Source organism: Belonocnema kinseyi, chromosome 2 (genome assembly GCF_010883055.1).
Source record: "Belonocnema kinseyi isolate 2016_QV_RU_SX_M_011 chromosome 2, B_treatae_v1, whole genome shotgun sequence".
NCBI classification, from domain to species: Eukaryota; Metazoa; Arthropoda; class Insecta; order Hymenoptera; family Cynipidae; genus Belonocnema; species Belonocnema kinseyi.
Window position 1 is genome coordinate 166,588,528 of NC_046658.1, and position 13,249 is coordinate 166,601,776.

The 13,249-nt window shown below is 23.3% G+C and overlaps 1 protein-coding gene across 1 annotated transcript in view; it reads left to right on the forward strand.

Annotated features, from left to right (window-relative positions):
• The first annotated feature begins 1,316 nt into the window (after positions 1 to 1,316).
• Positions 1,317 to 13,249, forward strand: part of LOC117167148 (PC4 and SFRS1-interacting protein) — a 37,735-nt gene continuing 25,802 nt past the window's right edge. The window contains exons 1-3 of the mRNA XM_033351861.1: positions 1,317 to 1,557; positions 6,785 to 6,855; positions 7,258 to 7,424. Of these exons, the coding sequence (XP_033207752.1) occupies positions 1,474 to 1,557; positions 6,785 to 6,855; positions 7,258 to 7,424 (322 nt within the window). The 5' untranslated portion in view covers positions 1,317 to 1,473. The remainder of the gene's footprint in view (positions 1,558 to 6,784; positions 6,856 to 7,257; positions 7,425 to 13,249) is intronic.

The window sequence follows — 13,249 nt, forward strand, 5'->3', positions numbered from 1 at the left end:
TTTTAACAAAATGAATAAATTTACAACCAAAAATTATAAACTTAGATCTGCAGTAAAAGAAAATGAACTCTAAAAAAAGAATTTTCAATTGAAAGTATGAACTTTCAATCAAGAAGAAGAATTTTATACCAAAAAAAGGAATTCTCAACCTAAAAAAAGCATTTTTCAACCAAAGAAATTAATTTTCCACTCAAATATATGAATTTTCTAACAAATATTTTTTTACCAAAAAGATGAATTTTTAACTAAAAAAAAAAAGAAAATTAATTTTCAATCAAAGAAATTAATTCACAAAATATAGTATTCTACACGAAAAATGTCTAGACAAAACATGACATGCCAATCACATTGTTGAATTTTTAAATAAAAAAATATATTATTACTATTTTTAACCAAAAATGGAATACCTAATTTTTTCAATGAAAGAAATACATTTTTAACTAAAATGATAAATTAGAAAAAATGCAATAGTTAAATACTCAGTTAAAAAAATTCATTTTCAAAAAAAAAACGAATTACCGAAAAGAATTGGTAAATTTTCAGCCATCTTCAAACAAAACGAACAATATTCTACCAAAAAAGAAGAATTTTTAACAAGATAGATTAATTTTGAATAAAATAGTTAAATTTTTAACCAAAGCAAATGAATTTTTAAATAAGAAGAATAATTTTCTACCATGAAGACGAATTTTCAACTAAAAAAGAAAAATATATTTAAAAAAAAAATAATAAGAAGAGAATTTTCAACAAAATAGTTAAATTTCCGACTCATACAAAAAATTTTCTTGAAAACTAATTATAATTTCTACAAGAGAAATTATTTTTCAAGCCTAAAGAATTATTTTAAACCAAAAGACACGACTTTCTAATCAAATACATGAATCATTAAACAAATTATTGATATTTCAACTAAAAAAGACAACATCTCAACCAACAAAGGAATAGTTAAATTTTCAGATTAAAAAGTTATTTTACAACGGAGAAAGAAACGAATTGTCAACAAAATACTTAAATTTTCAACCAAAGAGAAGAATGTTCAATGAACAAAATACATTTTTAGAGAATTATTTTAGCGTTAAACCCTATAGTTGAATTTTTTACCAAAAAATTTGTTCTAATAAACAGCAGTGGAATTCAACCAAAAAAGTTTAAATTTCGCGGAACTTTGGCTAAAACAGTCAGCGCTACAGCGGCTGGTAAACTTGACCCTCGGCTTGCAGCCACCTTGAACTTTTAGCGTTATTCAAAAAACGATTCCCATTGGCTTCCGAATTGCGCGGTCCTGCGCGCGCATTGACGTTCTAGAAAACGCGCAACGCTGCCTCGAAGTGTGTTTTCGGTTTCGCTTTCATCAGCTTTCGTGCAAATGGTGGTTTTCGCTAATGTTTGTGGAAAGTTAATCGTGCACTCATTCCGTAAATATTAGAGAAAACGAAAGTTTTTACTTCGCCAGTAACTGATTTCATTGATAAAATGGTTTCAAAACCCCAGAGGAAATTCGTTCAGGGCGACAAAGTTTTTGCCAAGGTTCGAGGTTACCCGCCATGGCCAGCCAAAGTAAGCTTTTTACTGATACTTTGCCATTAAACATAATCTTAAAGGCCATTTTGCTTCGTTCCAATTATTCTCTGTGTAGCCAGTAACTTTTAAGTTACGTGCCGCGTCCATTTCATGAGTTAGATAACCCAAATTGCCAATGCTTCTGTGGCACGCAACGAGAATATTTTTACATGCGTGCGGCACGAGCCGCTTGTTCAATCCTGTTTCATCCTGCTGTAGGTACCAATTAGAATCCCCGAAAAGCAAGCCGTTAAAACTACATATATATGTTTCTAGAAACGAATTTCGTTTTGAAAATCAATAAAATGAGATTCTTGCTCTTTTAGTAATTTCTGATTAGAAATTTTTCGAGACAAAATTGATAACTTTTGAAATAGTCTTTAATTACGTTTGATCTGAAGATGTAAATAAATTCCATATTGGTCAACCGTCTTTTGTGCTCTGAATTCCGTTTTCGCAGCGGGTTTCCTTTTTTTTGCGTCAGCATTAAATCCAACGGAAAAATGTGAGAAAAACTCGAGTTGGATCCAGTTTTGGGGAGAAACCTTATCAAAGTAAAATGGAGATTTCGGTAATTTTATTAGTAGATAAGAGCACTGTAATGGTGGCAGATATTTAAATCAATTTGACGAACGCCGGGTATGGAAAACAATTAATTTAATTGAAATGCGATTTATTTTGCTGATTATAAATTTGAATTTATTTATTAAGATGATTGTATTTTTGTAGAAAAAATGCGGTTGAATAAGACTTCATCCTAGAACATTCATTTTTTCTTTGTTTTTGTTTTTTTCTTTAATAAAATGATATGTTTTGTCTGCTTTACCCGCTGAAGAATTTTCTGCGAAATTACCTAATTGAAAGAATACTACCAGGAAAACGTGGAATTTTCCGGGAATTTTGACATACCTGTAAATGTCAATTTTTTTGTGTTCTGTGATTTTTTTCGGGAGCGCGCTATTTTTTTTTTTTTTTTTAATTGCAATATAAAAATGAAAATGTAACTGTTCTACTTTTGATTGAAAATTGATCGTTTTTAGATGAAATTTCGGGTTATTTTTTTGTTTAGTTAAAAATTCATTCCCTTTGGTTGAAAATTTAATTGTTTTTGTAGTTCAAAAGTCATGCATTTTGTTCGACATGAGTCTTTTTGGTTACCATTTTATCTCTTTGTTTGAAAATTAAACTACTTGATTAAAAAAAAATTTTTTTTAATAAAAATTCATTTGTCTGAAAAATTAACTGTTTTCTTGAAAATTAACTTTTCTTTTTGTTTAAAAAATTATTTTTTTAATTAAAAATTAAAATTCTATTTTCGGTTGTAAATTTATCTTTTTTTAGGTCCAATTCCATGTATTTTTGTAAAAAATTGTATTTTTTGGTTCGAAATTGAACTATTTGGTGAAAAATTAATTTTTTGAAGATTAATCATTTTAGTTAAAAATCAATTTTTTTTTGGCTGAAAAATTAACTGTTTTGTTGAAAATTCCTTTTTTTTCTTTGAACATTTATTTTTCTGCCTGAAAATTGAAATGTTCTATTTTCGGTTAATGATTTGTCTTTTTTTCTAGTTGAAAATTCATGTATTTGTAGAATTTTTTTTTAACTTACTGTTTGGATAATTTTTAATTTTTTTGTTGAAGATTCATTATTTTAGTTAAAAATTCATTTCTTTCGCCCAAAAATTAAATGTTTTGTTGAAAATTCCTTTTTTTTTGAAAATTTATTTTTTCATATTGAAAAGTATTCTATTTTCGGTTGAAAGTTTATCTTTTTTATTTCAAAATTCATATATTTTTGCGAAAAATTGTATTTTTAGTTTGAAAATTCATCTTCCTGGTTAAAATTATAACTGTTTTGTTAAAAAAAAATTTTTTAAGAGTGATTGTTTTAGTTAAAAAATCATTTCTTTAATTAAAAATGTAACTGTTGGGTTGATAACTAATTTTTTTACGATTTATATTTCTAACTGAAAGGTAAAATATTCTATTTTCGTCTAAAAGTTCTTCTTCTTTTAGGTTGAAAATTCATAATTTTATTTAAAAATTCAACTCATAATGAAAAGTCGTATTTTTTAGTTGGGTCCAACTGTTTTTGATTAAAAATCAAGATCTTTTTTGGAATTAAAATTCAATTACTTGATTGAAATTTAAACCCTTGTAAAAAATTAATTTTTTATGTTGAATATTTATCATTTTAATTCGTAATTTTAGTAGAAAATTGTTTTTTTAACTATTTTGTTAAATATCAAGATTAATCTTTTTTGGAATTAAAATTTAATTATTTGATTGAAAGTTACACTTGCTAAAAATTAAGTTTTTAAGTTGAATTGTTTAAATACTTTGTTCAATATTCTTTTTTTTCATTTTTAAAAATTTCCTTTTTTGGTTGAACATTTTTTTAAATTGGTAATTAATAAATTCTATTCTCGATAAATATGTATCTAGTTTAATTGAAAATTCGTATATTTTGTTCTGCATTGTTCTATTTTGGTTGAGAGATAAAAATTCATTTCTTTGTCTGAAAAATTAACTGTTTTCTTGAAAATTTTCTTTTTGTTACAAAATTATTTTTCTAATTAAAAAGGAAAATTCTATTTTCGATTGTAAATTTATTTTTTATAGTTCCAATTAATGCATTTTTGTGAAAAATTGTATATTTTGGTTGGAAATTTAACTATTTGGTTAAAAATTAATTTCGTCTGAAAAATTGACTGTTTTGTTAAAAATTCCTCTTTTTTTGTTTGAAAATTTATTTTTTAACATAGAAAAATAAAATATTCTATTTTCGGTTGAAAATTTATCTTTTTTATTTCAAAATTCATATGTTTTGCCGAAAATTTGTCTTTTTAGTTTGAAAATTCATCATCTTGGTTAAATTTTTTTTGTTTTAAATTAATTTCTTTCCAGATTTATTGTTTTAGTTAAAAATTCATTTCTTTAATTAAAAATGTAACTGTTGGGTTGTTAACTAATTTTTTTTACGATTTATTTTTCTAATTAAAAGGTAAAATATTCCATTTTCGTCTAAAAAAATTTATCTTTTTTAGTTAAAAATTGTTGTATTTTGTTGATAATTTGTTTTTTTTTATTGCAAATTCATCTCTTTGGTGGAAAATTTAACTGTTTTATTACATTTTTTCTATTTGAATATTTATCAGTTTAGTTAAAAAATTAATTTCCGTAGTTCAAATTTAAACTGCTTGGTTGCAAATGTATTTTTCTAACTGAAAAGTAAAAAAATTATATTTTAGTTTAAAAATGCTCTTTTTCAGTTATAAAATCATGAACTTTTTTTATAATTTGTATTTTTTCGTAGAAAATTCATCTCTGATGGAAAGTTGAACTATTTGATCCAAAGTTGCTTTTTTTGTTGTTTTGAGATTCATAATTTTAGTTAAAAATTATGGTTGAAAAACTTTGGTTGACAATTTAACTGTTTTGTTGAAAATTTAGTTTTCTAACTGAAAAATAAACTTTTTTCTATTTTTGGTTGAAAGTTTATCTTTTTTAGTAGAAAATTCATGTATTTTGTTGATAATTTGACTTGTTTTGTTAAAAATTCAACCATTTGGTCAAAAATCATCACTACATCTGTTGTGGTCCAAAGTTCAACTGTTTTGTTAAACATTTGTCTTTTCGGATTGAAAATTTCACAATTTGGTTTTATTTTTTATTTTTTTATTCTTGACTGAAAAATCTTTCTTAGTTGCAAATTGGTCTCTGTACTTTAAAAATTCATCTTTTTTTTATTAAAAAAAAACCCTGGTGTTTGGTTCAAAATTCCAGTACTGGGTGGTAAGTTAAATTTTATTAAGAATTCGAAAAATAACTTTTTTGTTAAAAATGTTACTGCTGTGTAGAAAATTAGTCTTTTTTGTTCAAAAAATGTTTTATCATGAAAGAAAAATGTTTCTTGATTGAAATTTCAACTATTTGGTTAAAAATGTATCTTTATTGGGGGAAAATGCAACTATTTTGTAGAAAATTGAATTATTTTATTGAAAATTCAATTAGTTATTTACAAAGTAATCTTTTACGGTTGAAATTTAATTCTTTTTTTTTATTGAAAAGCGACTAGTAAAGCAACTTGTATTGAATAATTATTATTAGAAACACTCAAAAGACGAGGAAAAAATGTAATTTTTGACCAGGGAATAGCCTGGAATTTTTTTTTAAGTTTGAGTGGGCACCCCGGGAATAATTACCTCTAAAAAACGCCACATATTGTTGAAATATATCTCCGTAAAGAATTATAATTTCACTTGGAGCAGAAAATTCTTGACGCTGAACGAAAATTTCGGGCAAAAATTAATTTTGTTTGTGAAGAAAGCCAGAATTCGTCACTGTATTTCTGAATTATAACAGAAAATTTTGTCATTATAGTTCTGTCATGGAACAGGAAATATAATTCTGCGTTTCCAGGGAAATAAATTAAGTATAGAAAAATTTATAAAAAGGGAATTTACGAAAATAACCACTGTTTCAATTAAAAAATTGTCCGATTTTGAAAACTCCTTCGAAATCCTAATTTGTTTGAATTATATTTTTTTATAAAAATTTACCAGAATTTGAGACTTTTTTTAAAATTTTTAGAAACTGGGAGTTACAATTTTTCTGAACCATAAAAGCTGTTATTGTAATTTTGAAGCTTTCCAAGGATGTTTAAACTATTTAAAAAGAAAATAATTGAATTTCTAATTTAAGAATTTTCAATATTCGACGTTTCTAGCTTAAAATTCCTTAAAATTATATAATTTTGAAAATTTTGAAGTTCATTGATTGACTTTTTAATTTAGAGCCTTAAAAATGATAACGTGGATTTATATTTTTTTGTATTGAAAAATGTTAATACCTTCAATTTTATACGCGTAAATTATTGAACATTTGAATATATTTTTTATTTAAAAACATTTAAATTTTAAAATTTCAAAATTTAGCAGTTGCACTTTGAGTGCTTTCATTTGCAGCTGATTTTTTTTTATCTTAAGTGGAAATTTTTTTAGCTTTAGTGTTCCATTCTTTTTAATTTCATTTACCGTGAAAAATATTTTTGAACCGGGAAATGACCGGGAATTTATTTCGTCGATTAAAATGGCCATCTTCATATGATTTCTTCAAATAAATAGATAAGGAAACAAAAGAAGTATATTTTTTGTTTAATTCTTATTTAATTTGCTGCCTGTCGCAATTATTCGTAATTTGTTCTTTACTTGTTTTTATAGATTCAGGGGATCACTGACCCTAACACGAAAGGCGCAAAATTCAGTGTTTTCTTCTACGGAACTCAAGAAACGTAAGTTTTCTCTAGAAATGTTATCTTTAGTATGAAACCTTCAATATTTTTTAGTAGAAATTAGTAACTCTAGAAACAAAATAGGAGAAACTATTAGCTCTCCAGACTTATATTTTCATTATATTTTATACAGGAATCTAATTATTTATAAATCTGTAGAAACGAAAAAAATAATTTACATCCGATTTTGCGTTGATTAATAATTTTACAGGAAAATTAGTAATATTTTTCAAAATTAAGTCTGGAAAAGTAATTGACTTTTGTAACCAGAATTTTATTGCAACGATGTAAAGAAAAAATTAATATTTGAATAAAGAAAGTAAATTAAACAGTATAATAGTAAATTACCTTATTTTTCGGTTATTTTTCAGTTTTAATATTTTTTTATCTGTAATTTTGCAGAGCGCTGTGTAAATATGAGGAACTTTACGATTATGAGGAGAACAAAAAAACGTTCGGCGCTAAGGCCATCAAGCGAAAACTCTTCGTTGAAGGTTTACAGGAGCTCGAGGAGGAACTTGAAAAAGACAAAGCCTCTGCTGTTTCTACTCCTAACAAGGAGAAAAAAGGTAAATTCAGGCCTCACAGATTATTATTGTTTACTGAAAGATTGTTTCACAGTACATTTTTTCAAAAGTTTTCTATTTTTTTTATAGCGAAACATAACATGTTTTTTTATTAAAAATTTTATCGGTTAAAGTTTCTTTTTTTTTAGCAAAAAATTGGCCTTTCATTTGTTTTTCTTTTATTTTTGATTAAAAGCCGATATTTTGTATTTGAAAAATTACATGATTTGTTGAAAATTCGCCTTTTTTGTTTGAATTCACCTATTTGGATGAAAATTCATGTATTTTATTGAAAGTTCGTCATTATGCTTGTCAATTATTCTTTTTGGTTGAAAAATAATTTTTCGGATACAAATTTAACTGATTTTTTGAAACTTCTTTTTTCTTTTCTTTAAAATTGATCTATTTAATTGAAACTTCAACTGTGAGTTTCAAAATATACATTTTTTTGTTAGAAAATTATTATTCCTGTTTGCTAATTCATTTCTTTGGTTCAAAATTTAACTACTTTATAGAAAATATTTTTTTTTTTAGATAAAAATTAATATTTCAGTTGAAAACTTCAGTATTTTGTTTAAATCTCCTTTTTTTCAGTTCAAAATTAGTTTTTTAGCTGAAAATTAAACTATTTCATTTTTTGTTACAAATGTATTCTTTTAGATGCAAATCCATTTCTTTCTATGAAAATTTAACAGTTTTGTTGAAAATGTGTTGTTTTTTTTTTGTTTTTTTTTTGCTGAAAATTAATTTTTGAACTTCGAAAATGAATATTTTATGAAAAATTTGTCTCCTCTGCTTCAAATTCAATGGTTTTTTACTTAATATTAAAAACTTTTTTTTCTTGGAATTTAAACTATTTTATTTTTCGTTGAAAATTCATCTCTATGGCTGAAAATGTAACAATTCTATTTAAAAATTCGCTTTTTTGTTGTTGAAATCTTTTTTAACAGAAAATTTGGCATTTATTTTTGGTTGAAAATGTTTTCTTCTTTGATTAAAATTCACTTCTTTTGTTGAAAATTTCATATGTTATTGGAAATTAATTTTTTTTCTGTTTAAAAACTTCACTATTACATTTTTGGCTGAAAATTAATTTTTTTAGTTGAAAAACTAACAATTTTGTTTAAAAAAAAATTGTTCAGTAGAAAATTTTCCTTTTTTTGGTTAGAACTTTAAATATTTAGTAGGCAGTTTATGTATTTTGTTGAAAATTTGCCTTCTTCTAGTAAAAGTTCCGCGAAAATTTAATTTCAGTTAATTAAAAGTAGCTTTTTTATACAAAATTAATAATAAAAATTGTTATTTTATTCAGAAAACAAAGTAAAAATGTCAGTCGTTAAATTTGAAAACTGAAAAAATATTATAAAGTTCAGTTTTTCAAGTTTTCTATTTTTGTTTACAGAAAAATAAAAAAATACCATATTCTTCGGTTAAAAATCCTACTGATTTGTAGAAAAATGGTCTTTTTAGCTTAAAAATCTAACAATTTAATTGCACTTTTTTCTTTCTGACTGCAAAATCTTTCCTAATTGCAAATTTGTCTTTTTATTTCGAAAATTCTTCTCCTTTCGTTAAATATGTATTAAAAATTTATTTTATCGGTTGAAAATTTTACTAACTCGTTTGAAACTTTGTCTTTTTTTTAACTGAATTGAGAATTAATCTTTTTTGGTTGAAAATTCAAATATTTTCTTGAAAATTGAACTGTTTTGTTGAAAATTCGACTTTTTTGGTAGAAATTTAATTTTTTAAACTGAAAATTTTAACGACTTGCTTGAAATTTGAACTATTTTGTAAAAAAAATTCATTTTACTACTTGAAGATCCATCTCTGGTTGAATATTCGTATTTTTTTGTTAGAAAATTAATCGGTTTTAGTTTAAAATTCATTTTATTATTTGAAAATTCATCGCTTTAGTTGATAATTTAACTGTGTTGAAAATTCGTTGTTTATTGCTTGAAAAAAATTCAACTGCAAATTTAACTTGAAAGCTACGTTTTTTAAAATGAAAATTCAACTGTTTATTAGAAAATTTGTCTCTCTGGTTGAAAATTCAACTGTTTTGTTGAAAATTTGCCTTTTTTTTTGTAAAAATGAAAGTGTTTTGTTTAGGAATTCAAAATTTTGGTTTGAAAATTTATCTTTTCGGGTGGAAATTCTATTATTATCATAGAAAATTCAACTATTTGGTTAAAAATGAACTCTGCCGTTGAAATTCATATTTTTGGATGAACAATTTAGAATTTTTCTAGAGAATTCTTATTGTTTAGAAAATTCAAGAATTAATTTTTGTGTTTGAAAATTAATTTCTTTCATTAAATGTAACTATTTCAGAAGAAAATTGATCTATTTTGCTGAAAATTCGTTTTTTTTTTTTTTTTTTAATTATTATTAAGAATTAGATTTTAACGGAAAATTCAAATATTCTATTTCTGTTTAAAAATTGATCCTTTTTGGATGAGGATTAAACTAGTTTGAAAATTTATCTACTTTCTGGAAATTTTTTTTTCTGTTTTTTTTTTTTTTGTAGAAAATCAATCTTTATGATAAAAATTATTCTTTTTTGTAGTTATAAAATTCACTTATTCCATTTGAACATTCATCATTGAAAATTAATTTATCCAATTGAAAATTTTTGCTGTTACATTGTTGAATGAAAATTTGTCTCTTTCAATTGAAAATTCAATTATTGCATTTAAATAATTAAAATTTTATTGAAAAATTCATATCTTAGTTGAAAATAAAATTACTTGGCTGAAAGTTAAACCCTTTTCTTAAAAATTAATTTTGTTGTCTGAAAATTCATCATTTTAATTGAAAATTCATTTATTCCGTTGAAAAATTATCAATTTAATTGAAAACTTGTTTTTTCTTTGGATAAAAAAGGATTTTTTTCTGCCGAAAATTTAAATATTTTGTCGAAAATTGTTTTCTTTTTTGGTTCAAAATTATTTTTTTTAACTAAAAATGTAACTATTATTGTAGTTGAATGTTCCATATTTTTAGTTAAAAATTCATCTCTGGTTGAATATTCATTTTTTTACTAAAAATGTATTTGTTCCATTTTTGTTGAAAATTGGTCTTTTTTTAAATAAAATTAATCTTCTTGGTTAAAAATATATTTTTTTGGCTAAAAATAGAACTATTTTGTTGAAAATTCGTTTTTTTTTGTTGTTGTTTGATGAAAATTAATTTTTTGTCAGAAACCTGTAAATATGTTACCTGTAAATTGTTTAAAATTCATATGTTTTATCGACAAATTGTCCTTTTTAAGTAAAAAATTAATCTTCTGATTTTAAAATGTTTCTTTTTCGTTAAAAATTCCAGTATTCTAGTTAAATATTCATAATTTTATTTGAAAATTGATTGATGGTACATTGAACTATTTTGTTGAAAAATCGTTTTTGTTTTGTTAAAATTAAATTTTGTTATTGCAGATTTTATTATTTTTAGTGCAAAATTCAACTATTTCGTTAAAAGTGCATGTATTTTGTTGAAAAATCGTATTTTTGGTAGAATATTTATCTTCTGAATTGAAAATGTATCCTTTTGATTTAAAATTTAACTATTGTTAAAAATTCAACGGTTTAGTTCAAAACTAATCTTTTTTAGTCGAAATTTTGCAATTTAGTGCTGGAATTAATTTGATCTAAATATGCGCTGAATTTTAAGTATAATAAGATAAAATACTATTAAAAATTATTACTGGAAAAAACTTAAGATATCTGAAAAAAAACCTCGAATTGTCAGGTAATTTTTTTCTAGGATTTGAGTTGACAGTCTGAACAAATTCGACTATTTCATAAAAAATTCATCTTCATGAATAGGAAATTTAAATACTTGATTAAAATTCCATTATATTGTTAAAAGAACAAATTATTTCGGTTAAAATTCAAGTTTTTTTTGTTAAAAAGTCATCCTTTTTGGTCGAAAATTCAACCGTTTTGATGAAAATTAATCTTTTTGTTTAAAATTTAATTTTTGCTCTACAAATTTTAACTGTTTTCTAAAAGTATTTTTTTTTTTTGCAGGAAAATTTTATTATTTCGTTGAAAATGCAATTGTTTCTGATTCTGAAAATCAATTATTTTGAAAATTCTATTAAGCTGTTAAGTCTGAAAACGGAAAGAATTAAAAATAGATAAACTCAAAAATGATTGTTCAAATTAGGGTTGCCATGCAAACTCTTATTTTGATCTGAAATTTTACCAAATTTTTAGAATAAAAATGTCCAACTTTAATTTAAACCGTTTTTAAAATAATTTATTAAATTGTAATTTTTCTAATTATTATATCATTGAGTTTAGAATGCTGAATTTGAAAATGTTTCAATTTAAAAAATTTCCGATTTAGATTTTTAAGTTTTGAAAGCATATATTTTAATTTAAAGAATTTTAAAACGCAGTTCTAAAGGCTGAAAAAATTCGAAGATTTTTTAAATAAATGATGAGAATGTAAAAACAGGGTGAGAGCCGAACCGGGAAACCGGAAATTTTATGAATTTCAAGAAGAAAAATCTGCCAAAGTTCGATTTTAACAGTTTTTTTAAATAATTAAAGTGCGAGTTTGAAGATTTAAACAATTAAAAATTAAAATCATTTGAAGATGACAATTTTTGATAAAAAAAAACAGTTTTATTTTTTCAACTGTAAATATAAATAAATAAATAATTTTTAAAATCGATCTGTACTCAAGAATTTACATCTGATAATTTTATTTTTAAATAAGAATTTTCATGATTTATCAATAATATATATTTAATTCAGAGTTTTAGGTCTTCTTTTATATTATTTTTTATATTAAATTTAATAAATAAATTTATTAATGTATTATTTCTATTAATTTTTTTAGCCATTAAAAAATGTAAACGTGCGTTTTACCCCATTTTCAACTTAAAAATAACTCCATAATAATATAGTCATAATTAAAGGTTTTTATTAAATTTAAAAGATATTTAGAAGTTTTGAAAAGATTAGAAATTAATTAAAAACTTGAAATTATTTTAAGTAATTTAAACGAAGTGCGTTGACATTTTTTCAGAACTTTTAAATATATTTTAAAATTAATCGAAATTTTCTTACAATTTTTGAAAGTCCTGAAAATAAAAAAATAAAAAATCTTTAAAATATTGCATGTTCTTCTTTGATAATTTTTTAAATCTCTTCAAATCTTTGTAAACTTTCTGTTACAATAATTTTTCAAAGTAAAAAATCATTTTCAATTTTCCTAAGAATCTTAACAAATTTCTTTATTTTTTTGAAGTATTTCAGAATTCTTAAAAAAATTCTAAACATTTTGTTTGAAATCTACAAAAATCTGCATTTTATTTTAAATTCGTTTAAATTTATTTTAAATTTTGAATGTTTAATTATTTCAAGTTGTAAATTTAATTCAATTCTTTTTTAAGCTTTTAAATATCTCTTTAAAATTTCTCTAATATTTTTACAGATAATAAGTGTTCTATTGTTATTTATAAATTCAAATTTTTTTCAATTTGCAGGATTTTCTAAAAGTTATAGAAAAAATTCAATTCATTTTGAAATATATTTAAAAGTTTTCTCAAGATTTTGAAATAAAATTTTAAAGCTTTTAAAGGATGCTTAGACTATTTAAAATCAAAATAATATAATTTCTAATTACAGAAATTTTAAGTTAAAAAAATCATTTTTCAATTTATAATGTGTCCAACGTAAAATTACTTGAATTAATATAATTTTGAAATTTTTTAAATTTCATTGGCCGGGAAAAATGTTTGCGAACCCGAAAAAAGCCGTGAATTTTTTTCTTGGATTAAAACGGCCACCCTGATATATATATGTGTGTGTGTA